Below are 23,605 nucleotides of genomic sequence, written 5' to 3'. Positions count from 1 at the left end.
ATCCGAGACATAAGATGAATGCAAGAAGCCGTTAGAATATAAAATTATGTTTCGCAAAGCATTAGATTTCATAGTAATTATTCCAGTTTCCAATACTTTGTTAATCAGGGGAAGTTGTCATTATGGTTGATTTAGCAAAAAAATGCACCTTGAAATCCTCGAGTTGATAATGAAGCTCAGCCCTCACTTCCCAGGGTTGAGTAGATATCTAATCTTATAAATATCAGATCAACACTAGACTCCATAACTATGGACATGAAACATAAGATCAAAGACCATTAAATAAAACATTGAATCCATGGAGCTTCAGGCAGCCAATCAGCGTTAGCCAGCCGAGACCTCGTGATCGTCCATTTATTTAAAGCCGAGACTCCTACCATCTACAACCACGAGAATAGCATCGCATCTAGCATCTTTTTATCTGTCCTTTGTTCTATTAAAAGCGACTTGCGCCTGTGCTTTATCATATATCATTTAATTGCTTTCACCTTATGTCGCACATCTTATGGTACCCAATTCGGCTTGAACCATTGCCATCATAAAGATGCCGGCCCCATCACTGCTTCACCTGGCCACAGCCACGGCTATCCGCTTTGTCAAGGGTATAGGCCAAATGAACTATATAATTTTAGATGATTACAGACTAACTGTGTGATTTTCAGACCTAGATGATCTGGGCGCGATGCCATACTCACTTGCCCGCCCTATCTTGCTTAATATTCATAACCCCGAAAAGCTGGTACGTGTTTCTAAACCTCATTTTCTATTACCTCACCTTGAACTTCGTTTATAGTTTCAAACTCACTTACTAACACCATTCTTTTTAATTTTACAGCATGCCATGGAGCTCGCATCCCCCCACCTCGCCGACGAAGATGAAGAACTCTGGCTGGAGCTCATTAAACGGGACATTCCCGATTGGGAGAAGTATGAACTCCCGGAAAATACCAACAACTGGTACGGGGTGTACTGTGATCTCCGCGACCAAGTCCAACGTTCTCTTGACGCCGATGCGGAGAGAATGAAGATGGCGATTGACGGCATTAGTGCCAAGCGTGCACTCCTCACTCCCAAGCTCATCCCTGAGGGCAAGGGCTTGCGCATGGCTGGATCCCGACCCTCCGTACGACAACGTCATGCTACATATGATCGCAGGCTGGTCGGTCATGACAAGAAGCCCAGCATCTTCCAGCCACAGAAGCGCAACACCGCGCTGACGATGCCTACCAAGTCTCTCAACAACCGTGCGTCGCAAGTCAAGCGCGCACCGATCGGCTTGGTTGAAGAACACCGCCGCCCCGCTGAGCAGTCGGCACCACAGCCGATGTCAAAGCCGCAACCACTTGCCCCACGTATCAGCCGCCCCAGCATACTTCCGCAGTCGGTCCAGCACCCTATGCTGGCCCGGAATGAGGCGCGACTCCGCGCGCTAACTTCCACCGCCTCCTCCTCCTCACCCTCACCCCGTGGCGCATCCAGCAGCGATGCGCCTAGCGCAAAGAAGTCACCGGCTGTGGCCACTGAGCCCAAGCTGAAGCGCCGTGCAACCTCCCCCCTCATGGTGCAGAGGAATCTTCTTCGTCCCTCCCCGCCCCTCCCAGCTCTTCTCTCCCCTCATCCCGCCCGTCTTCATCCGGGCCTCCTCCTCCCCGCCCGGGCGTCATTCGTAGACGCCCGGCGCCGAGCATTTTCATGCCGGCAAAGCGACGACATTTGTCGTGATCTTCGGGATAATTTTTTGTGATTTTCGGGGTCTCCAGAAGGAGGCCTTCCACATATTTATCTATATGAGACATAGGTAGCTCAACATTTTGTGTCAGTTTGGAGCAAGGAGTTTGGGATTGTTCTGATACCCGAGGTGGGATGCACCTCACTTGCAATTCATTTCCGTGTTTTAATCTTATCAAATTTCAAGAAGAAACCCCATATATTATCCCTAATTCCTGTTCCGTCTGTAAGATGTATACGGGAACTGTTTGCCCAATGCGAAGTTTTGACGTACCTTATAGCGTTCGTAGCTGAGTCAGCTGAGCTGGGTATAGTATTTTAAACCCATCTCTCGGTGCCTCATTCAAGAACGAACTCGGCAGTGCTAGTCGCATTATATCTCCCACGGGATTGCGCGCCACTAAATTAGAGATATGCAACATCCAAAGCCTGGGGATAAAGTCGGGATGGTATAGCCAACCCAAGCCACTCCATGCAAAAACCTTATGTCCTTGAGAAAAAGGGACGCAAATAAATAAAAACGATTCAACCCAGAACACCTGCCTCGCCATTCAAGCTCAAATCCCATCGCTCCGCTGCGGTCCCCGCAGCTCGAATCCTCGCGAAATGGAATGCGGGATGGACAAGCACTAGTGTTCCTCAACTGATTCACATTGCTGCAGAAATATGGTATCTAAAAATGACAAAAAGCGTTTACAACGACATCGCAGCACATCCTCCACGCAGAGCAAGCACAAGATGGAGCGTGGCACCACCTTCGAGGTTATATTCTGAGGCTGTCTTGTCATCGGCCCTGTTTGTGACAAGTTGTTAGCTTGGATTTGTCTTTGATAATAGAAAGATGCAATAAAGATAACTCAGAGTGGTTTCTTACATCTGCTTGCCGCCAAAGATGAGTCGTTGCTGGACAGGGGGAATTCCCTCCTTTTCCTCGACACGCTCCTTTATCCGGGAGACCTATATGGAGCGATCCGTATCAGTATAAGCGCATTCAGAGAGCGTGGATATAGCGGTGCTTGTGGGTTGTGGTTTCAGTCGAAGGATAGAGTGTTCCGTGCGGGGAGGATCCGGAAATGCATCAAGGCTGGCAGGTGGTTTACCTTGTAGTCAGGCTCGATGTCGAGCTCGATCTCCTTTCCGGTGAGTGTTCGGACCCTGTTTGGACGCGATATGTCAGCTTGCGGCTCTGGGGGTGACCTTTTCCAGGTTCGGGGTCATGCGATGATGCAATGGGGACAGGGTCATGCTAGAGCTGAGAAACGCACTTGATCAACATATTGAAGCGACGGTGGCTTTTTTTCGGTTTGGATGGTAGTGGAGCAAGGTATGGGTCGCAATGTAGTTGGACAGCTCTTGTCAATGAGTTGGAGAGAAGATGTGAGCCTGGCGGGGTTTTGGTGGGGGCCTGTGGCCTTATTGCCTGATCGCGTCGGAGCCTCACTTTTGACTTGGGACAATGTACATGTAGTGAACACTATAATTAGAATTGTTGAAAGAAGGTGGATTATCTTACTATAACTTTACTATCTTAATTCTAGCGGTAAGCCCCTGAAACATCATTTTTGAAAATGAGTTTTCCTTCAAGAGTCCAGCAATATATAATGAACTATTGGTAGTATAGTTGACATATTGAAAATAATTAGTGAAACAAAAGATTATTTTCTGACTAGCAATTGACTCAAGTACTATATATCATTTCTCTGTTTAATACTACACAGCACCTAGAAAGTCGATAGTATAAACTCCCTTTTTCTCACCTGCGTACAGTTTTACCCCATCTACCCCGCTGGAACTCTCCTAGACTAGAATCAGTCAATTGGAGTCCGAACTCAGACAACATGGCCAAAGGACCTGTGCATGTAACAGCTGAGAATCAGTTTCAGCAATTGATCACTCGTTCTGAAAATGACCCGGTAAGCTTGCGTCATTAATTGTGAATAGCCAAATGCTGAGAGTCTCATCCAGAAACAATTGCAAATTGCCTATGAGACTCATAGAAGCAATAGAAATGCCTCCTTCAGAAATCAAATCTGCCAGCCTGGATTTTACGAATGGAAAGAAGATAAGATTCTGTCCAAAGTCCTCAAGGCAGAGAAGGGCTCGACAGATTTGGCCGACCCGAGACACAACCTTGCCTTTTGGGCACGCCCGCCACAGCATATCGGGGACTTAATCTACAAGATTCAGCAGGAGATTGGTCCCTTGATTGGACCTGGTGCGTGCTATATATAATTTGTGCAAACTGCAGAGAGGCTGTACTAATTGTGATTCTGCAATATAGCTCTCTGGCTTGTGCCCTCTAATCATCTGCACATGACCACACTCGAGATTAGGTCTTCATTGACAGGGTCTGAAATCGATGAGATTGCCTCTTCTCTTGAGATGAGTGGGTCCGTAGCAGAGCTGGCAAACTACACTCTCACCCACCGTGCTCGGCTGGTGAAGCCAGTAATCAGCTACGACATTTCTGCTGTTGCCCTGAGCTTTGTTCCCGCAGCTGGAGAGGAGGACCACTGTGAGTACAGTGGGAAAGATGACCAGTTTACCTATCACCATCTGCGGAGTGATCTCTACAACATCGTTACCCAATCTGGCTGTCCAATTGCGGCTAGGTATACCGTTCCGTCTGCGCATATCACCATTGGGCGCTTTATTGCGCCCAGTAGCCCCCAAGAAGGAGAGTCAGATTCTCCAAAGGAATTCGAGAAGAAAGCATCGCAGCTTGTTGATAAGATCGAGGATCTCAATCATGAACTCCGCTCAAATGTGTGGAGGAGATTGGGGGACCCATCTCAAGGGCAATGGGTGATAGGTCATGAAAAGGGGTTGGAATTGATGAAGGGCCAGACATGGTATGGAGTAGGGGATAGTCTCATACTTGGAGAAGGATTTGTATAACAGAATACAATATATGTGCTACGAATCGACTCCAAACACTTTTAGTGTCAGTGATGTCAACGATGCCTCAGGCATAAGCTTTATGAGTGACTCAGCATAACCTTCTTGGCGACTCCTAAAATGGTTAGCGCCCACCCGATAGGGCCTAAGCGAGTGAAATCCCACAACCCAACAATCGCACTTGCTCTCCTCCGACAAGCGACAATCCAACGACCACCACCCAGCTATCCGGCCAAGTCAGTCAAAATGGTAAGGATATCACCCTACGAGATATGTCAAAGTGTTCTGCAAGCCCCGGCCATTCGAAGTTTCTCGAGTCGTGGAGAGATTGTGAGATGTCCACTGTGCGGCCGACCTCGAAATCGTCAAATCCGCCGACCGTCGCGAATCACCACATCATGAACCACCCAACCGTCCGTTTTTTTTTACCGGATTCTCGCAGCATGCAATATGGAAGTCGGCATTGAAGAGGGGGTGTGGCGAAACCTGCAATAACAACACTTGGTGACGAAATCGAGGATTCGAGAAGCAGACCACAATGGATGCACACCGCAATCCTTTTGAATCCCAAATATTCAACCACGCTTCCTGCTCCATGAAAACCACGATCCGGACAACGCGACCCATCTCTTTGCGACCGCACTAATTTCGAATCGGATTTCGGGGCACGAATCACATTTGACATTGATCTTTGCACAATCAGACCGAAAGACAAAAGCTCATGACATATCTCCGCACAGGTCAACATTCCCAAAACCCGCCGGACGTACTGCAAGTCCAAGGAGTGCCACAAGCACCAACAGCACAAGGTCACCCAGTACAAGGCTGGCAAGGTTAGTGCCCTGGACACCAGAATGGTAGTCGTGAGCCATTGCTGATTTTTTTTGTGATTTAGGCCTCCCTCTTCGCCCAGGGTAAGCGCCGTTACGACCGGAAGCAGAGTGGTTACGGTGGTCAGACCAAGCCCGTCTTCCACAAGAAGGCCAAGACCACCAAGAAGGTCGTCCTGCGTCTCGAGTGCACTGCTTGCAAGGCCAAGAAGCAGCTCGCCCTGAAGCGCTGCAAGCACTTCGAGCTGGGGTATGTTGCATCTGCACATTCCATTGTTTTGATATCCAGTACTGACGTATCTCTCTTTACAGTGGTGACAAGAAGACCAAGGGTGCTGCCCTCGTTTTCTAGATTGTTCAATTTCCTTGTTCGGCTTCTGGGTTTCCTGCATTGCACAAAGTGCTTCGCTGTTTTTGCGGAGCATATATGACATTGGCAATGGAAAAATGAAATAGGAATTCATCTATTCAAAAACACCATCTATGACTACCGGATTACGAGTCTTTGAATGATTATTCTTGCTTCACAGTAGAGCTAGTAGCCGCCAACGTCGTAGTGGCACATCGCACCTCATTTCTTGCCGTTCATTGGGATTTTCACTCAAATGTTCCCTTTGTAGCGTCCTCGACTGTCAGAGTGGGTTATATGCCCCAGTTATTGCCAAGACTCTGTACACATCCTCATGGGTCCACTACCAGTGGAGTGTCTCGTGAGACTTAGCGAAGTCTTTCATTTATTTCATTTACCCCCACGTTACCTTAGTGATGGTCGAAAATATATTTCGAGGCTGTCACCAATAAACTACATCATACTCTAGTGTAAACTTGGCACAGTCATCGGGGTATCCCCGAGCACCTGACAACCTTGGAAGGACCGAGCGATAGAATATATTTTGTCCCTTCCAAGGGACACCCGCTATACTTCAATGTTCAGTCCAAATATTCCCCAATGATGCATACAGAACACAGCATTAAGTCAAGAAAATAAGGGCGCCAAGACTCGGAGCGTGGGGGGTGAAGCGAATGTATGTCCTAAAGTGGTAACCCGTCAGAATTGATTTCAGACCAATATAGGCCGGATAAGACAGGGAATCTTTATACTGTAGCATATGTGGACCGCGGATTGACATACCCCGAGGACCCCGTATTCTGGACAGCCTTTAGCTATATCTTGCGAGGCTAAAAGGCTCCTGTTCTTGTGGGGACTCGTATCAAGGGGTCTACCCCAGCCCCCCGCTTCCCCAGGAATCATTCTCTCGGCTCTCCTCCGACAATGGGCGTATCGTATGTCTCTTTGTCTACTGTGTGACGCATCCTCGGCCCATCGGACGTAGTCCGGCCTTCTGTGATTAGAGATCAGTTAATATACCGCGGGAGCTCTTGTTTTTAGTTCTTGGTGTACCTTTTCTTTTCACTTCTTAATATCCCTGTTTGATTCCAGAAAATTAAGAATCCTTCAAGATGGCACTGTGGTATTCGCTGGGTATTGCTTTCTTTGCTGCTATAGGCACGTTCTTGTTTGTAGGTTGATTTCTTGTTCCAAGATCAAATGATTTTGGACCGTGTACTACGCGAAGTTAGCTCTAACGGTTGAATAGGGCTTCGATACGGGCATTGCCACAACTAGTGAGTTACAATTACCAGTAAATTCTACATTCGCGACTCAAAACTAACGATTACCTAGCGATTGCACACCAAAGTTGGATTGATTATATGAAAAAGCCATCAAATGGCCTCACAGGAGCTGTATGTCCAACCATTCAATCTCCAACCCAACAAACCAGACCCAAAATCTAATCATTCTAGGTTGTGGCCGTGTACATTGCTGGCGAAGCCGTCGGCGCCTTGACACAAACATTCATCGGTGATCGACTCGGCCGCATCCGCTTCATGCAAATGATGTGCGTGATCGTGACAATCGGCACCGTCATCCAAACCGCCTCCGTCAACATCGGCATGTTCCTCGCCGGCCGTGTACTAGCCGGCTTTGCAGTAGGGTAAGTCGTCCATTCCCCATTAGATATATAGACAACCGGCCAAAATTAACGACCTCCCAGTGGCATGGTCGCAACAGTCCCAATCTACCTGAGCGAAATTTCGGACCCAAGATACCGCGGTCTGATCGGCGGAATCTCTGGCTGCGGTATCTCATTCGGGACTATGATGTCGAACTGGGTCGGCTACGCTTGCAGCTACGCTCCCTACGGCCCCATGCAATGGCGTCTGCCTCTGGGCGTCCAGATTCCCTGGGGAATTATCATGTTCATTGGTCTTTCAACTTTCATGCCCAACTCGCCGCGACAGCTGATTCGCGTGGGGAAGGTTGAGCTGGCGCGGAGCGAGTTTGCGCGCATTCGCCGTGGCATTGTGCTCCATGATATGGAGGAGGAGTTTGGACTTATGAAGGCACAGATTGAGTATGAGATGGAGAGGGAGATGACTTCTTACCGGGAGATCTTTAAATTGTTTAGGCATCGGGTGCTTGTGTGAGTTTGTTTCTTTCTTGGGTTTTGTGTGTGGGAACTGATTTGGATGTTTAGGTCTATTGCTGTGCAGACGATGACGAGTTTGACGGGTGTCAATGTCATTCAGTATTATCAGAGTGAGTCCTGGGTGTGGGTGCCGGTGTTGAATTGTTGGAATGCTAATATATCTCCTAGCTATTCTATACAAGGGCCTTGGAATCGGATCACACTCGATCCTCGCTTTGGCTGCAGTCTACGGTACCATTGCGTTTTTGTCCAACTCGCTCACTACGATGTACATGACCGACCAATGGGGACGTCGGAAGTAAGTAGATACGTTGAGTTATCATCTCGCACGCCCGCTAACCCTCACAGGATGTTGCTCACTGGATTGGCTGGTGTTGTCCTGATCGAAATCTACGCCGCGGTGATGCAGAGGCAGTTCCAGAATACAGATAACCGCGTCGGAAAGGGCTTTGCGATTCTTGGAATCTACCTCTTTGTGGTTTGCTATTGTACGGATTCGCACCATGGTTGCGAGAAATGATCGCTAACTCTGGTTCTTCTTTTTAGATGGCATGCTCAACAGTACTACATGGCTGTATGGCGCCGAAGTTCTTCCTATTGCTCTCCGCAGCAAGGTTATGGGCCTGGCCGCCGCTTCTCACTTCATCGTTAATGTTGGCAGTATGTTTGACATATGAAAGATAATACTTCCCTGTTCGCGATTGCTAACCTCTTCACCCGAAAACAGTCACCGAGGCTGGACCCAGTGCTTTTGCCAACATTCACGAAAACTACTACTACGTGTTTGTAGTATGCTCTGCATTCTTCTTAGTGATTGCCTACTTTTACTTCCCGTAAGTGGTCTATTTTCGTTCTACTTCTTTCATCGGAGATGAGAGGAGAGAGAGAGAGAGATAAAAATAGATGAGAAACTAACACCCCTTTAGGGAAACCAAGCAAAAGACCCTTGAGGAAGTGGCTGCTGCGTTTGGTGACCAGGTCGTGGATCAAGACGCGGGAGCTAAGCGTACGATCAGTGTGGTTGGCGAAACGCAGCACATTGAATCGACCGATGGAACGGCCAAGGCAGTTTGAACTGTATTGGCAGGGCTGATTAGCTTATGATAGTGCAATTTCAATATCTCAGAAGTAAATGTGTATCAAGATATTCAACGTATACTTTGCAGATTCAGGAGCAGATTACAATGTATATCCTTAGGAGCATTCCAGCCCCTTTCCGAAGGTTAAATTTGTGGCTTCTCTTTAATTTGCCTCAGATAACTACCGAAGCCACAAAAGTAAAACCAGTGCATATTAGGCTGAAGTATTTAAGATTCGCAGCTCGTGTTTGCCCCCGTTTCAGCCCTGAGTTCCCCACAGAACTAGAGTCCAGAGATTCATTGAATCATGCATAATTCGCCGTTCGACCGGCTAATGATTATTAGAGCTCACATGCCAATTCTCTGAGTATGACCCTTGCAAAATAGCTATTGAATGTTGCCTGGGCATCCGATGAGATGTTCCTGACACTCCATCTCGCAGTGGGATGATACTAATGATCACCCGACGTAAATACTAAATACCGAAAGCTAACGGACTAAATATCCCGTAGCTTGAACCACGTATGATTCCAGTTTACTCCCCGAGATCGGGAGATTATTTGCCACGTACTTTTGACATATCATTGGCATATCATTGGCATATCATTGATATATCATTGGTATATCCATTGGACCTTCATTCTTTTCAACACATTACGCTAGTTCTCTTTTCTAATTTCGGATTTAACTCGGAATCAAAGTTGACAGTTCTAACTAGTTGAACGTTAAAGTTACCGGATTCCCGAGAGCCAGGAACACGAGGGTCCGAGCCACGCTAAATAGATAGTTCGCACAATGGAATGAAAATTATTAGAGGGTTTTTTTCTTTAGGTATATCAATTTATATTAAATGATCTACCGTATATTGGAAAATATTATTGAGAAAATCTGGTCCAAAAAATATCAGTATAAAAATTTAAGAAAAAATAAACAATCCAAACCGAGATACTGGAACTCTGACGTCTCCATCGAGCTGAAAAGTCAGAAATTTCACGTGGAGTATCGGGTTCTAAGTATGGCGCACTGCCGCCAGGTTATCCATATAGGGGGAGGATTGTTGTCATGGCGCATGAATGTGGCTAAGGAAAAATACATCTGGCCAATAAGCACTCACGTTGGAGCCTACGTAGTTCAGCGCTTGTGCTTTTACTACCGAGCTGAAGCAAGGGATGATCGGCCTATGTGGCTCAGCCAGTGTGGCAACGGAAACTCGGCTTTGAAGTTATCCCTTTGTCTCATACTCCGTACCTAATATATTCGCAATTCGGTCTTGGGGATGTTCGGTATTCTCACACAAATAGTTCAGAAGGCCCGAGCAACAATGAAACCATGGAAAGGAAGTGTATCAAAGCCCTATTAGGACTAAACCATCCCAAAGATCTGATACAGTCTATACTACATTTAGTTAGTAGAATCGGACATTCATCTCCGCTAAACTCTTTGATCGCCCTGGACCCTTTTCGATCAAATTTCTGGAAAGGTTTCATGCATCGGTCTCCCCGTATTGGGAATGTTGTCACTTTCAACCCTAGACCCTTTTGATAATTATATTTCTTTTCTATTTAGCCTTGACAGGGGGCAAATAACTATGACGCTAATGTTCACTCCGATTAACGCACTAGCTTTCAAAAAAAAAAAAAAAAAAAGGGTTGCCTCCTATTACAAATTGGAAGTATAGAAGACTTGGACTGTCCGCTTTTATCTCAACTGTGAAAACGTCCCCCATCTAGTGTTCTATTTCCCTATGGGTCTTATGAACAGACAACCCATACCCACAACCTGTATCAAATACCCGACCCCTTTTTGGAACCGGCCATTCGATTTTCCTAAGCTCTCCACTCGACAATCTCTCTCTCGATAGCCCCTCAAGACGGCCCCTCCAGACGGGGAGGTGAATGCACTTCACTCCAGTGCACCTCGACCTTGACCTCGACCTCCATCCCACATCTATGGCTTCATCCCGTTCCACAGGCAAGCGCCTCCCCATTAGCTGCCAGGCCTGCCGAACACGAAAGATCCGATGCTCGCGCGACGGCCGGCCATGTCAAACATGCGTGCGGCGCGGTCTAGGTGCCGAAGACTGCATCTACCTCGGCCAACCGCGGCTTTCAACTGAGCAATCCTCACCTGGCGACAGCGCAGTGCAAAACGAACTGCTAGCACGAATTCGGAACTTGGAAGCCATGCTCCAAAAACAGATGACTTCGCACGCTAGCACGCCCACCGGTGGCGCAGTATCGCCACTGGGTGGGACGAGTGCAGCTGGTAGTTTCTCCGAGCCTGATATTGGCTCTGGATTGGAGACTTGGGACTCCCTCGGCCCCATGTTGGATAATGTTGGTATGCTTCGTACTTCGCCTTCGGGTCATGTGCGCTACGTGCCGCTAGCTTCACAGTGGGAATCTTTAGTGGCGAAGAGCCCCGCTGCGGAGTGTCTACGAAACTTGGATTCGGATGTCGCGGAGGACGATGATGATTTGCAGATCCCGTTGGGGAAGAATGGGAGTATATCGCGTGCGGAGCTATTAGCGATTCTGCCACCTGGTCGGTATTGTGATACTCTGAAAGATGTTTATTTTCAGGTCTTTTCGACGGTATGTCATGTAGACAAAAATAGGGGGACGCTAGCTGACAATAGGTTAGGTTTTTCATATTCTTCACGACCTGACGTTCGAAGCCGAGTACCAACATTTCTGCCATGATCCAGGCAGCGTGTCTACATCATGGCTGGCTTTGCTATTCGCCATTCTTGCTATCGCTGTAAGCGCACTCGATGATGATCACCCTCTGCTGGCTGATCTGGGGCGAGAGCGTGCGGTCAGCCGGAATATCAAAGTTCTGTCAGCACGATATCGATCTGCCGCGTTGCGATGCCTGGCTGCCGATGGGGTGATGTCCCGACATTCGATCAACTCATTACAAGCTCTAGTGCTCATAAATTACGCTAGAGTCCACCGAGGGCTACCGATCTGGACATTGCTAGGATTCACACATCATGTTGCAATATCAATGGGCTGCCATTTAGACCCAGAGCGGTTTAATCTTGGGCCAATTGAGAGAGAAGAGCGACGACGGGTTTGGGCCGGATTAATGATGCTGTACACCGTCCAAAACACAGCATTTGGGAGTCTTGATCAGCAGACTTTAACGCATGACGTGAAAATGCCTGCAGATATTGACGACGTCGACTTGCTCACTAGCCCAAGCATAAAACGACCGCCACCTTCGCCATTCCCCCGCCCGACGCAGATGACCTACCTCCTTTTGAATTCCCGACTATACAGAATCTCTTCGAAGGTCTGCGAAACAATATTCAGCTACCCGAATACATCCCGCTTCACCACCTCCCACCTCGAAGCGGAAATCATATCCGTCCGCGAAATGGTCGACGCCCGCTATACACCCGATACAAACAAGCCCCTACTCGTTCACCACCAAGCCAACCACCACATCCTCTACAGTCAGATCCATCAACTCCTTCTCCTCCTCCTCCGCCCAAGTCTTTGCCGCTACCTACAAGGCGAGATTACGCCCGAAACCTGCGCTACAAGGGCAAAGTGCATCGCTTCCGCCAAGGCTTCACTTTCCATCTTTGGAATTCTCCTCGAAACACCATCGTTCAAGCCCTACAAATGGTATACCGGCGGACTAGGCAGTTTTCACGCATTTCACGCTGCAGTCACATTGGCTGTCATTCTGCTCATTCCCGAGGGCCAGCACGAGTACGAAGAGATCAAAGAGATTCTTGATCGAGCACTAGATATGTTTGCCTCGCTCTCAGTCCGCAGTGTTTTCTGCAGCAAGGCTGTTCCTATAATTCGACAGATGATGTATGTCCAAGTTGCACCCCAGCCCTTATTTCCTCCCTCAGAACATTGACTAACATCCAAACTAGTGACGTTGCCTCGACGAAATACAACCCCCAATCCCTCAGCCACTCTCAATCTCACCTCCAAGCTCAGGCTCAGGCTCAGGCCCAGGCCCAGGCTCAAGTCCAAGCCCAAGTCCAACACCAACAGAACCAAGCAAATATCCAATCCCAGTCCCACAACCACCTCTTACCAAGCATCCAAACCCCACTCTCAATGCCAAACCTCTCCCCGGGGATGACAATGCAGGACAACTATACGCTCTCACACCCACACTCGCAATCCGGATCGCCGGTACCAACTATTGCATCGACCTCCAGTGAACACACCATGCATTCCGGTTTCGGGCAGATGCATGCGCAGAATTGGATTGGACCTACTTCCGTTCCGTGGGATACATTAGGGCCTACTGCTGGAAGCTATGGCTTCGATTAGAGACGCGATGTGACGGAATGATTCTTGATGACTATTTGAATTTCAGGTTTTGGACCTAGGACCTAGGACGCAGAATTTTGGCATGGAGCATACTGGAATTGGTAATTTGGGTAAATTATTCTCTTATAATGTTTGGTCATGAATCATATGAGCTATGAACAGATGGAATCAAAAGCGTCTTTTCTGAACGACCTGAACCTCTAACCACAACAATTCTATTTATAATATAATGATATCAAAACAACTCATTCTAAACTTCACTAAACTCCCTACGGCTGTCCCACAAACCCAGGAGCCCCGAAAGACTTCCGCTGCATAACAGCAAAGCCCACCGCATCCTTCCCATCAACCGGAGGATTACATATCATAAGCTCCATATCCATGACCTTCTCATAAAATGGCACCGACCGCTTCCAATCCCCAGTGAGCAGCAGCGATCTCCGCAGATAAGGCATCGACTCGATAACCTCCTGCACGCAGGTTACCAGCCACGTTCCCAGTCCGAGGCCCTGGAGCGAGGAAAGGACAAATACGTCTGTCAAGAAGAGGAATGTTGTGTAGTCTGTGACGCAGCGTGCGAAGCCGACGAATTCGAGTGTGGACTCTGACGATAAACCGCCCTCTGGTGTTTTGTCTGACTGGCTTGGACTGTGGTATAGCCCGAAACAGAGGGAGTTTTGTAATGTTTCGCGCAATGCGGGCTCTGGCATTGGCTTTGCCCAGTAGAATTCTTCGCCGGCATACCAGGTGTTTAGGGTTTTGATGGGGATTAAGGATATGTCGGTTGAGACTAGGTATTCTCTCTTTATCCAGGTCTTGGGTTGGTTTCGTATTTCTGATGTAGAGGGCATTTTGAATCCTGGGGTAGATGTTAGTATGCTTCGGAGGAGGAGGGTTATTGGAGTTAGGGCTCACTATTTAGCCGCCTTTTTGGGTTTGATGTAATGAGAAAATATAAGAGCTGCTTAGAATGCGCGCTATGAGTATGTGTTGAATTGGAGTTGAGGAGTCAAAAAATAAAAGTGGATGTCTTGGAGAGAGGGGTCTTTTAAATATGGAGATGTTCCGTGACTCACTGAACTTCATACCATCTTGCCAAGAAAAAATAAATTGGTAATCCGAGTATCTCTTAACGGAGCTTTTACGTTGAAGGTTAGAAGATTCACTTATCAAAGGCGCCTTCCAATGACATGGCCAAGAAGGTAAGTGGCCGAGCCCCACTATGACCTCGGGATATGAGTGATATAGATGATATACGGAGTACAGAGTGGAGATATGTAAAAGGCATGAATAGCAATTTTGATGAATAAAGGGTAGAAACTATACAAAAGACATGAAATTTAGTCTGCATCACTCGTTGAAACATGAGAACCCTTGATGCCTATTCGTAGAAAACCAGACATCTGACTTCAATGCTCTGCCTCCCTGGCGATCCAGCTGGAGTCTGCGGATCAAAGAAAGCAGTATGTCCCGACCCGTGAGCAATATCCGTCTTCCCCCCAGTCATAGTGTGGCTTCTCGAATCAAAACACTTGATGAACATGACTTCCTCGGGCGTCATATCCTTAGCGTAAAAGAAACGATGTCCCTCATTAGGAGCGATAGCATAAGTCTCTCCCTTGACCTCATACCCCTCCGTCGAAAAGATCGATTCAGAATCAGGCGCTACCTCTCCACTCTCCTGCCACTCCTTCGGATAAAGAAGATCAACCTTAACAAAATCAGAAGGAGCAATGCTCCTCCAATCAATCAGCGCCAACGGGAAATCAGAAGCCGGATTCTCAATCGGACGCCAGACATTGATAATCTGGTATCGACCCTTCAACAGCTCCTCTACTTCATCCTCGGGCAGGTGGCGACGCACTCTCGCCTCAGCAGCTTTGGGTGTTTGGTCCACATGAACCAGCTGCACAGGACTGCGCGCTGAGCCTGGCGTCCGTCGCCGGATGGTATGGTCGAAGATGGCTACTTTTTTCACGCCGGGCAGTTTTTTGCGGAGTAGCTCTTCTACTTCCGCGTAGTACCCCGCTCGCACTTCGGCGTCGTCGGTGAATGCAGTCTCCTTCGCGGGGGAGTTGTATAAAGCGAAGCCGGAGTTGTCTGTTGTGAAGTGCGACTCTTGGCCTCGAAGGTCCTCGACTTTGCGCTCCAGTTCTGTGAGTTGGTAGGAGCGGCCTGGTCCGTCGACTTTGCCCCATGCCTTTTTGAATGGCTCTGTGGCGTTGGGGTCGTACGAAGCTGGGTCGATGTATCTGAATGCTGCTGTCGTCATTTTTATAATAATTTGGTGTGATTGACGGTCTAGATCAAAGTGTTTGTGATGTTGAGGTTATCGAATGAGTTTTGCTGATGAGAAAGTAGTGGGGCTGTTGAACTCCGTGCAAAGGAGAGGAAATGTATTTCCACAGTAAGATACTGTTATGTGACGATTTAGAAACAAAATGCGTTTTTTGACCTATATATATATATATAAGGAACGAAGTATGAGGCGAGGTTAGATTGGAAATCCAGACATGATTATTAATTGTTTTCATGCCCCGGCTGTCCATTGGCGGGCATCGGAGACATTTGAAGGTTGCCTCATCGATAATTACCCCGATGCAAAGATAATTTGGCCCAAAAAATTTACAGAACAGTCAGCTTTGGATGATTTTAGAAAATCAAATGTCCACCTAGAAAGTATAGACACAATTAATCTGTGTCATTGTGTAGACACTGTCATAATCTACAGGCATCAACTAAATATGAAGGCGACAACACGTGATATAAGACCCACCTTCCTCTTTCGGAAGCATATTATCCCTTTATGTTTCTCTTTATTGGCATAGAAGACCGTGGCACTGTAAATACTCGATTTAATGCTTTCTGTATCTATGTATCCTACGGCTAATTACTCTTATTCCTTAACAGACTATAGCATTAATCAAGGGAAGAAATATTTATGAAAAAGAGTATAGATAAGGAAATATCCGAGAAGGCCTCTAGAAAGACCACTAGAAAGGTTTCTAAAAAAAAAGGGCTGTGTAAGCGGCTAACTATTATATCATTAAATACCTTGTAGCCACATAGTTACTAAACCTAGTTATAGGTGTTCTTAGTAGTTACTTGTAGGTTACTCCTTTAAAGGGGCATATATTTATTCGCCTTATGCCTAGGTGCGCACCATGGATCATATTACCTACTTCTATTATCCTACTTATGGATAGATCAGATTGATATATAGGGTTTGCATCTTTTTACTGAGTGGAGTGGGAAAGCGGAGGAAGTACTATATAGAACAGAGGCGTTAGCCCAATTAGGCCGGTCGTCGTGACGGTCCCTAAAGCCCTCGTAACAAGACCTATAGCCTAAATTGAATTTATGTGTTAGATTAGACTGCTGGAGTCCAAGACACTGTCACTTGACATTGTCCACAATGTAGATAGATAGAGATGATTGATACTTGGTGGAAAACACACCATAGGTCGCCTTTATCCCTGCATCTTCACAAGACAAACTTCTCTCTGTGCCACTTCCATATTCCCCGAATACTACATCGGAGTTGACTCAAGTTTTCGAAATAACCCAATTTAGCCAGCCACCTGAGGTTGCAAGCTGGCAGCCAATCACCGCCTTCGCTGAACGCACGGCCTTAGGTACGCGTGAGACTCGACTCCAAGTGAGATCAACTACTTGATCTAAGAGGCATTAAATGTTACCTTTTGCAATGATCAACACTGTATACTGAGCCTTATGGAAGTCGCACTTTATCCCAGCATGTCTTGTTGTGGTGGGGAATTCCAGACAGGGATTGGATCGAATGAGATCGCTTGCTAACATACCTAGCTTGGCCAGGCAACTCGTGACCTCTTTTTCTAGGGTCATTCTTCATGCGTTGGCATATTGTCTGTGCGAATGCTTGGCGGACTGGGAATATACCCTCGATACTCACTATGTACGAGTAGCCGTGAAGCACAACATTAATGTTGCAACATCTGTGCTGGTACCTCTTTTACGTGGTCCAGGTGCCTGCCAGTGCCTGCCAATCCACCCTAACCGGCCAATCACATATGTATTATGGGGACTATGCGACGATCGCCAATCGGATGCATTTCATATTGACGTTATTCCCCGCCCTGTGAGAGTGTTAATTTATATGACCCCGCAACTTGCTAACTACCACTCTCTATACCCATGCTTCTAGATAGCACTTCGAGCCGAGATATCCAGAGCAACACGTGGAAGGGGATATTGGAAATTGCATTGTTCTGAGGAATGCCAGGGATATTTGGTTAAATACATATAAGAGAGACACCAGATCCTTTGATTCAGACCTCACAAGATCAAGCACTCTGCCCAGTCCTTGGACCAGACCATCCTCTTGATTCATAATGAACCTCAGTGCTCTTCTTGGTCTGTTGACCTTTGCCGCGGCGGTCTCCGCTGATTCAAAGGCACAAGGATCCCCTCATTCTTCGGATTTCATCGCCAATCTGAAGAGCAAGATCAAGCATGTTGTCATCCTGGAGATGGAAAACCGCTCTGTGGACAACCTTCTTGGCGGGCAGAAACTCAAAGGACTGGAGAACCCTATCAACAACGGCCCTTTCTGCAACCCATACAACTTGACTGATGCTTCAGCTGGCACAGTGTGCAGCTCTGCTAAGGACTTTGACTCCGTTCTGGATGATCCCGATCACTCGGTGACTGGAAACAATATCGAGTTCTATGGCACTTTCGCCCCCAGCAATATCCACATTGCTGAGGGCAAGCTCACTCCCAGCCAGCATGGCTTTGTGCATGAGCAGCTACGCAGCTATGGTGACGATGCCGACAAGGCTTATTTGGCCAAACAGGTCATCAACTACTATACCGAGGACGAGGTGCCGGTAATGACTGAGCTGGTGCAGAACTATCTCACCTTCAACCACTGGCATTCGGACCACCCCGGCGTAAGTCCGAGCAAATCATACTCTATATCCCCCGCGTATAGCTTCTAACATGTACAAATAGCCCACCAACCCCAACCGGGCGTTTGTACTTTCAGGCACATCCGCCGGCCACGGAACCAACGATAATGCTTTCGACGTAAACGTTCACGGTCTCACTCAACGTTCAATCTTCCAGCAGCTCACAGAAACCAACCACACCTGGAAGAACTACTACACAAGTCCCAATATGGTTGACGCCTACTTCTTTGACTGGACCTTTACAAGCGGCAACGCCGACAAAGCAGTCCCCCTGAGTAACTTCTACACTGATGCGGCAGCCGGCAAGCTCCCAGAATTCTCCTTCGTCGACCCCAACTGCTGCGGCGTCGGTACAAACTCCATGCACCCAACTGGCCTCGTCTCCGAAGGCGAAATGCTCATCAAGAATGTCTACGACGCCGTCCGCTCCAGCCCGCAGTGGGAAGAGACGCTCATGATCCTCACCTTTGATGAGACAGGCGGTTTCCACGACCACGTCCCACCCCCGCTGGCTACCCGCCCGGATGACCTTACATACACCGAGACAGCGCCAAGCGGTGAGAAGTACACGTTCTCCTTCGACCGTCTCGGTGGCCGTGTCCCGACTCTCTTGATCTCGCCGTGGATTGCTAAGGGTCAGGTCGAGCAGAAGGGCACTAACTCGGATGGCAAGACCGTGTCGTACTCTGCTTCTTCAATCCTGCGCACCCTCGGCTACCTCTGGGAGTTTGAGCCTTTCACTCCTCGTGTTAAATCCTCGCCTTCATTTGAGCATCTTATTCAGAAGACAGCGCGCACTGATACCCCTCTCACGATGCCGGTACCTAAGGCCTTTAGAAAGACGGAGATTTAGAATAGTGCTGTGATGTTGCCTCATGTGTTGATTGTGTATAAGGGGGTTTCAACAGCCCAATAAGGATAGTTCCAATCTATAACAATGACCGTGTCAATTCGGTTCAATTCAAATTTTCTCAAATTTTTCTGCTTGCGCGAACTGGCTACCAAGGGCTCATACTCGGTCTGTCCTATGCCATGTGCCGCGCCCGAATCTACCTAGGTACAAGTGTGTCTGATTGGTCACCCGAAATGACCAGCGGCATTCGCTCTCTCTAGATCTAATCTATCAAATCCTACGATAATGCCAGCGATTCGAGAATAGATCGAAGAGAGGGAATGCGAGGTTCCCTGGAGTCGAATCAGCGTGGGATTTTTTTTCACGAGAAGAGGGAGAAAGACGAGAGAAGAGGAGGGGTTTATAGTCCCACGTGCCTTCCGAAAGTGGGAAGTCGCACCTTCCCTCAGCACCATTCCAAACGGTGAAAACGGTGAACCATGGAAGAACCGACCAAGTGGATCAACGTGAAATTCAATCGAGCGCTTTCCTATTCGAAAATTTCGTTACACTGGCCACATCGGATAAACTTTGGAAGCTTCACAGACATCAGCAGTTGGTAAATTCAAAGTAGACCTCATGACGAACCCTGGTTTTAGTGCTGGCTATCAATATATATGTAATACGAGTCTACGATACAGAAATTCACGTTAAGCCCCAGACGTAATTTCAATACCTTTGGTATTCGGGGTCCCTGTTATCTGTGCTTCTTGAAACATACATTCTGACCAGCGGCTCAGATAGCCTGGGGGAAACATCCACAATATTAAAACCTGCCTTTTCTAGTTTCTGCGAGCAACCGGGGAATTCTATCTGATACTGGGTATTCCTTGATAACAGGAAAATAAAACTTGGCCCTTGGAGGGGTCGAGGAGGTATCGCTCATTTTCCATGCTTTTGCCCTCTGCATACAACGTAAACGGCTTGAACTAATTTATCAATATTCATATTTAATTCACCGTATCTTCATAACTTGTTGTTGGAGGGGGCGAAGTAGTGGACTCAGCCTTCACTATGTTATACCGGATTTTCCATAGGGCATTCCTATTTGAGCCGCTTTTAGGCTCGGGCGGAGTAGATGTCAGCACGGGCTCAGAGCCCTGGACTCAGGTCACGATCATGATGCTCAGCGCAATGTACTCATTGGATGCGTACTGCTTACTTGGTGCTTACTGTCTAGTGAGTGGAATGGATGCAGGGTCTTTATACTATGATTAGTTTGGTGTGGAAAGTGAAGGATCGAATACATAGATTTTACGGAGCCTCGACTAGGTAAGTGAAGGTGATAGTGTCGAAGTCACGAGTGTTCTAGTCATATTCTAGTGCTACGCGATTATACGAACCGGCAAAGCAGACAGCCTCATGACCGGTAATGGTCGATTCATTTGATAGTACAGGGTTAACTTGATTGACAGTGCCTTAGAATGCAGACAGGAGAGCCAGATAGATTTAGCTGACATCCCATGAGACTCCGTATAGAAGAATAATACCCGTGTCCTTCGGATGTTACTGAGCCAGCGAACTGGGGATGATCGATCAAGGCAACTCGACGCCAAGGCCAGCCGTCAATTTTCCCATGTAGTTGCTGTATCAACTGGTGAACGGTCTCGACCGAGTTTAGATTCGGAGTTTGAAGTAAACGGGCGGGGAAAGTGCTATCTCCGCTGCCTAGAATTGTTCTAATACTGGCATGATCGCCAAAACTACCGTCCTATCATGCTTTTTGTTAGGATTTGATACCAATTAGATCAACCGCCAAGGACACTGTATACTCCAGCGCAAAATACGGTTATTAACGCCAACTGTTGGAGAATGAGAAGCAACATCCTTGTAATTAGACAACCGACTTTTCCTTTTTTTTATAATATCAGACCGTCCTTACGGAGGATTTGCCACCTATATGAAAGGGATCACCTATATGATACTATCTTTTACTACGGAGTAGGCAGACCATATAAAAGGTACACATGTAAATGCTTGTTTTTCTCGACTATATTATATTAGTACCTTTGATTTAAGTATAGCGCTAATGTTAGAATGTCATTCTGGCATATAAAGTGAGTGGTTAATGATTAAAGAGAAAGTGGTGAGCTGATGTTCCGTATGGGTGGCGGACTCTCCATAAGGAGGGTCTATAATTTTTGTAAAAAGATGTAAGGGCCAGTTAGGAGTTAGCCGGAGATATCGGGCTATCTTGACATAGATTTTCAATTTCATGATGTGTTGGTTCTTTTAGTCCTGGCTTTGGCCTCGCGTACATCTATAACATATAACAACTAGCCTTGTATGGTTCCTCTTTTTAAGATTATTTCCATACCTTGATTCTTTCTACCTAACTCTAATAAAACACAATCAGTTAACACTAGCCGTCATGCCCCGTATCTGGTTCATCACCGGCTGTTCCTCCGGCTTCGGACGCCAGTTGGCCATTACCGCCGCTGAGAGCAAAGACACCGTCGTTGCCACCTCGCGCGACCCCTCAAAGCTATCCGATCTGACCTCGATGGGCGTTATTGCGAAGAAGCTTGATGTGCAAGCCAGCGATGACGATGTCAAAGCGGTTATCGACGACATTGTGTCTACTGTTGGACCAATTGACATCCTGGTAAACAACGCGGGCTCTGTTTTGGGAAGGAGGCATAGAAGAGTGCAGGTAAATAAGCCCTATTCTTTATAGCAATTTTGAAGGTCTGATCCCAGTTCTAGTCCATGTAGCCACCAAGAAATTTTCGATCAATTCGACGTCAACGTCTTCCCACAGATGCGCGTCTTGAGAGCGGCTCTTCCCTCTATGCGTGCCCGCAAATCCGGGGTCGTCGCCAACTTTGGGTCAATCGCCGGCTGGCAGAGCGACCCCGCGGTGGGCATGTATTGCGCTACCAAGGCTGCCATTGCGCTCTACACCGAAACCCTACTCAACGAACTAGCTCCTTTCAATATTGAAGTCACCTGTGTTGAGCCGGGCTACTTCCGCACCAACTTCCTTACTGGTGGCCATAAGGTCACTACCAAGAACCGCATTCCCGAGTTAGACACTGGCACCCAGGACAATCGTGATGCCCTCGCTGCTATCAGTCTCCACCAACCCGGCGATCCCATTAAGGGCGCTCAGGTTCTCTTCGAGGCTTTTACCAAGACTGGTCGCTGCGAGGGACGTAGTCTCCCAGGAAGATTAGCCCTAGGACGGGATTCCTTGTCGGCCATTGCGGGTAGTATTGCCCGTGAACAAGAGATGCTTGATAGTTGGAAGGAGATTATTGGTTCCACGGGTTGTGATGATGTGCAAGTCTAGATAAGGTGTTTTGAAAACCGAAATGACAATGAAAAATCATTGTTTTTCAAATTGATCGAGGTAATATGTCACGTCAGGTTTAAAAAGCGGTAAGAGGCGAGTACGGAGTACTCAGAAATTATTCGGCCCTGGAGTACAAAAGTACACCAAAAACGCCCCGCATGATATTGACGTCATGCGGGCACAAAGACCAGGGCGTAGATTTGACTCTCATTGCCCGGGTGGATAATGTGATACAGATGACTCTTGAGTCTTTGTATGATGTCAACTGCTTAGTGAAATCTTCTTTACTCCGTATATATATGTGTACATAAAATAATAATTATAAAATGGCAAATTAAAATACTAAAGGTTAATCTATATTGCCCTATCATCTGAAGCTGTAGGAAACTGTTCTCATGACTGTGTGCATATAGTGCCGATCCGTTCTTCTAGACTAAGATGCAGCTGTCAATGCACCAGATGACATTTGTTATGCAAGGCTGCTGCCGAAGTACATATGTACATATATGTAAAGTATGTTGTACTGTATCAATATAGTGTATTGGAAACTTGGGTCACAGATAAAAGAACCATGGAATTAACCCGAGCCTGACGATAGAACCCATGGGTAGACAACGGGAAGAACCAAACGATAGAAAGTAAACAAAATCCAATCTAAGCCCGACTCTTGATGTCTTGATACCAGGGTAGTTTCCAAAGGTTCGCCACAGCCCCCCGGGCAAAGATCTTGCCAGCAGAGCCTCACGTGTCTGCCTTTATCTTCTTTGCCTCTGCTTTCTTTTTTTTCCCTCTTTCACATTTTCCATCTTTCATCTCATCTTTAATTTATCTCTCTCCAAGTCTTTCGAGTTTGATACAGTGCCTGCAGATCATTTCTGAGGCTGAGCCGGTTGTGTGCCGATACTCCGCTACAGAAGATCCGTGGCTTTCATCATCCTGAATTATCCAAACCCCACTGGGCTTTCGCAGGCTTTTCTTGGCTTTGATTTGTTTGGCCGAGATAATCGTTTACCAATCAGAATCGTCTAGGCAGGCTTCTACTGGAATCATCTTTGACCATTAGTCGCCATCCCCCACTTCCCTGCCGCCCCCCCTCAATTTCCTGCATTGTGCATCTTACTTTTTTTGCCGTTCCACT

At 47.3% G+C, this 23,605-nt stretch overlaps 9 protein-coding genes across 9 annotated transcripts; 6 read left to right on the top strand and 3 right to left on the bottom strand.

Moving 5' to 3' along the window:
• Positions 1-544: 544 nt before the first annotated feature.
• Positions 545-1,744, top strand: N7517_007987 (elongin A domain-containing protein; the record flags this gene model as incomplete). The annotated part of the gene is made up of 3 exons (XM_056725717.1): positions 545-602; positions 663-739; positions 836-1,744. The coding sequence occupies 3 exons, from the start codon at positions 545-547 to the stop codon at positions 1,742-1,744; spliced, it is 1,044 nt and encodes a 347-aa protein (XP_056576568.1).
• Positions 1,745-2,421: 677 nt separating this feature from the next.
• Positions 2,422-3,004, bottom strand: N7517_007986 (NEDD8 family protein RUB1; the record flags this gene model as incomplete). Its single annotated transcript, XM_056725716.1, has 4 exons — positions 2,422-2,521; positions 2,603-2,685; positions 2,829-2,883; positions 2,994-3,004. The coding sequence occupies 4 exons, from the start codon at positions 3,002-3,004 to the stop codon at positions 2,422-2,424; spliced, it is 249 nt and encodes an 82-aa protein (XP_056576567.1).
• Positions 3,005-3,566: 562 nt separating this feature from the next.
• Positions 3,567-5,808, top strand: N7517_007985 (60S ribosomal eL42 domain-containing protein; the record flags this gene model as incomplete). The annotated part of the gene is made up of 7 exons (XM_056725715.1): positions 3,567-3,641; positions 3,694-3,943; positions 4,010-4,580; positions 4,755-4,875; positions 5,367-5,459; positions 5,522-5,706; positions 5,769-5,808. The coding sequence occupies 7 exons, from the start codon at positions 3,567-3,569 to the stop codon at positions 5,806-5,808; spliced, it is 1,335 nt and encodes a 444-aa protein (XP_056576566.1).
• A 1,109-nt stretch (positions 5,809-6,917) lies between these two features.
• Positions 6,918-9,022, top strand: hxt8 (uncharacterized protein; the record flags this gene model as incomplete). Its single annotated transcript, XM_056725714.1, has 11 exons — positions 6,918-6,977; positions 7,055-7,082; positions 7,141-7,202; positions 7,263-7,453; positions 7,514-7,942; positions 7,997-8,058; positions 8,117-8,246; positions 8,297-8,436; positions 8,495-8,608; positions 8,676-8,781; positions 8,875-9,022. The coding sequence occupies 11 exons, from the start codon at positions 6,918-6,920 to the stop codon at positions 9,020-9,022; spliced, it is 1,470 nt and encodes a 489-aa protein (XP_056576565.1).
• A 1,954-nt stretch (positions 9,023-10,976) lies between these two features.
• On the top strand, positions 10,977-13,331 carry N7517_007983 (Zn(II)2Cys6 transcription factor; the record flags this gene model as incomplete). Its single annotated transcript, XM_056725713.1, has 3 exons — positions 10,977-11,621; positions 11,671-12,857; positions 12,923-13,331. 3 exons carry the CDS (start codon positions 10,977-10,979, stop codon positions 13,329-13,331), a joined length of 2,241 nt encoding a protein of 746 aa, XP_056576564.1.
• A 269-nt stretch (positions 13,332-13,600) lies between these two features.
• Positions 13,601-14,182, bottom strand: N7517_007982 (GNAT family N-acetyltransferase; the record flags this gene model as incomplete). The annotated part of the gene is made up of 1 exon (XM_056725712.1): positions 13,601-14,182. The coding sequence occupies one exon, from the start codon at positions 14,180-14,182 to the stop codon at positions 13,601-13,603; it is 582 nt and encodes a 193-aa protein (XP_056576563.1).
• A 530-nt stretch (positions 14,183-14,712) lies between these two features.
• N7517_007981 (uncharacterized protein) lies at positions 14,713-15,603 on the bottom strand (the record flags this gene model as incomplete). The annotated part of the gene is made up of 1 exon (XM_056725711.1): positions 14,713-15,603. One exon carries the CDS (start codon positions 15,601-15,603, stop codon positions 14,713-14,715), a length of 891 nt encoding a protein of 296 aa, XP_056576562.1.
• Positions 15,604-17,701: 2,098 nt separating this feature from the next.
• Positions 17,702-19,133, top strand: N7517_007980 (phosphoesterase superfamily protein; the record flags this gene model as incomplete). The annotated part of the gene is made up of 2 exons (XM_056725710.1): positions 17,702-18,262; positions 18,324-19,133. 2 exons carry the CDS (start codon positions 17,702-17,704, stop codon positions 19,131-19,133), a joined length of 1,371 nt encoding a protein of 456 aa, XP_056576561.1.
• A 2,410-nt stretch (positions 19,134-21,543) lies between these two features.
• N7517_007979 (uncharacterized protein) lies at positions 21,544-22,464 on the top strand (the record flags this gene model as incomplete). The annotated part of the gene is made up of 2 exons (XM_056725709.1): positions 21,544-21,825; positions 21,934-22,464. The coding sequence occupies 2 exons, from the start codon at positions 21,544-21,546 to the stop codon at positions 22,462-22,464; spliced, it is 813 nt and encodes a 270-aa protein (XP_056576560.1).
• Between the last annotated feature and the right edge of the window lie 1,141 nt (positions 22,465-23,605).

Source organism: Penicillium concentricum (genome assembly GCF_028827145.1).
Source record: "Penicillium concentricum strain IBT 3081 chromosome Unknown utg000003l_segment0_segment0, whole genome shotgun sequence".
Lineage (NCBI taxonomy): Eukaryota > Fungi > Ascomycota > Eurotiomycetes > Eurotiales > Aspergillaceae > Penicillium > Penicillium concentricum.
This window is presented reverse-complemented; position numbering and strand designations above follow the sequence as displayed.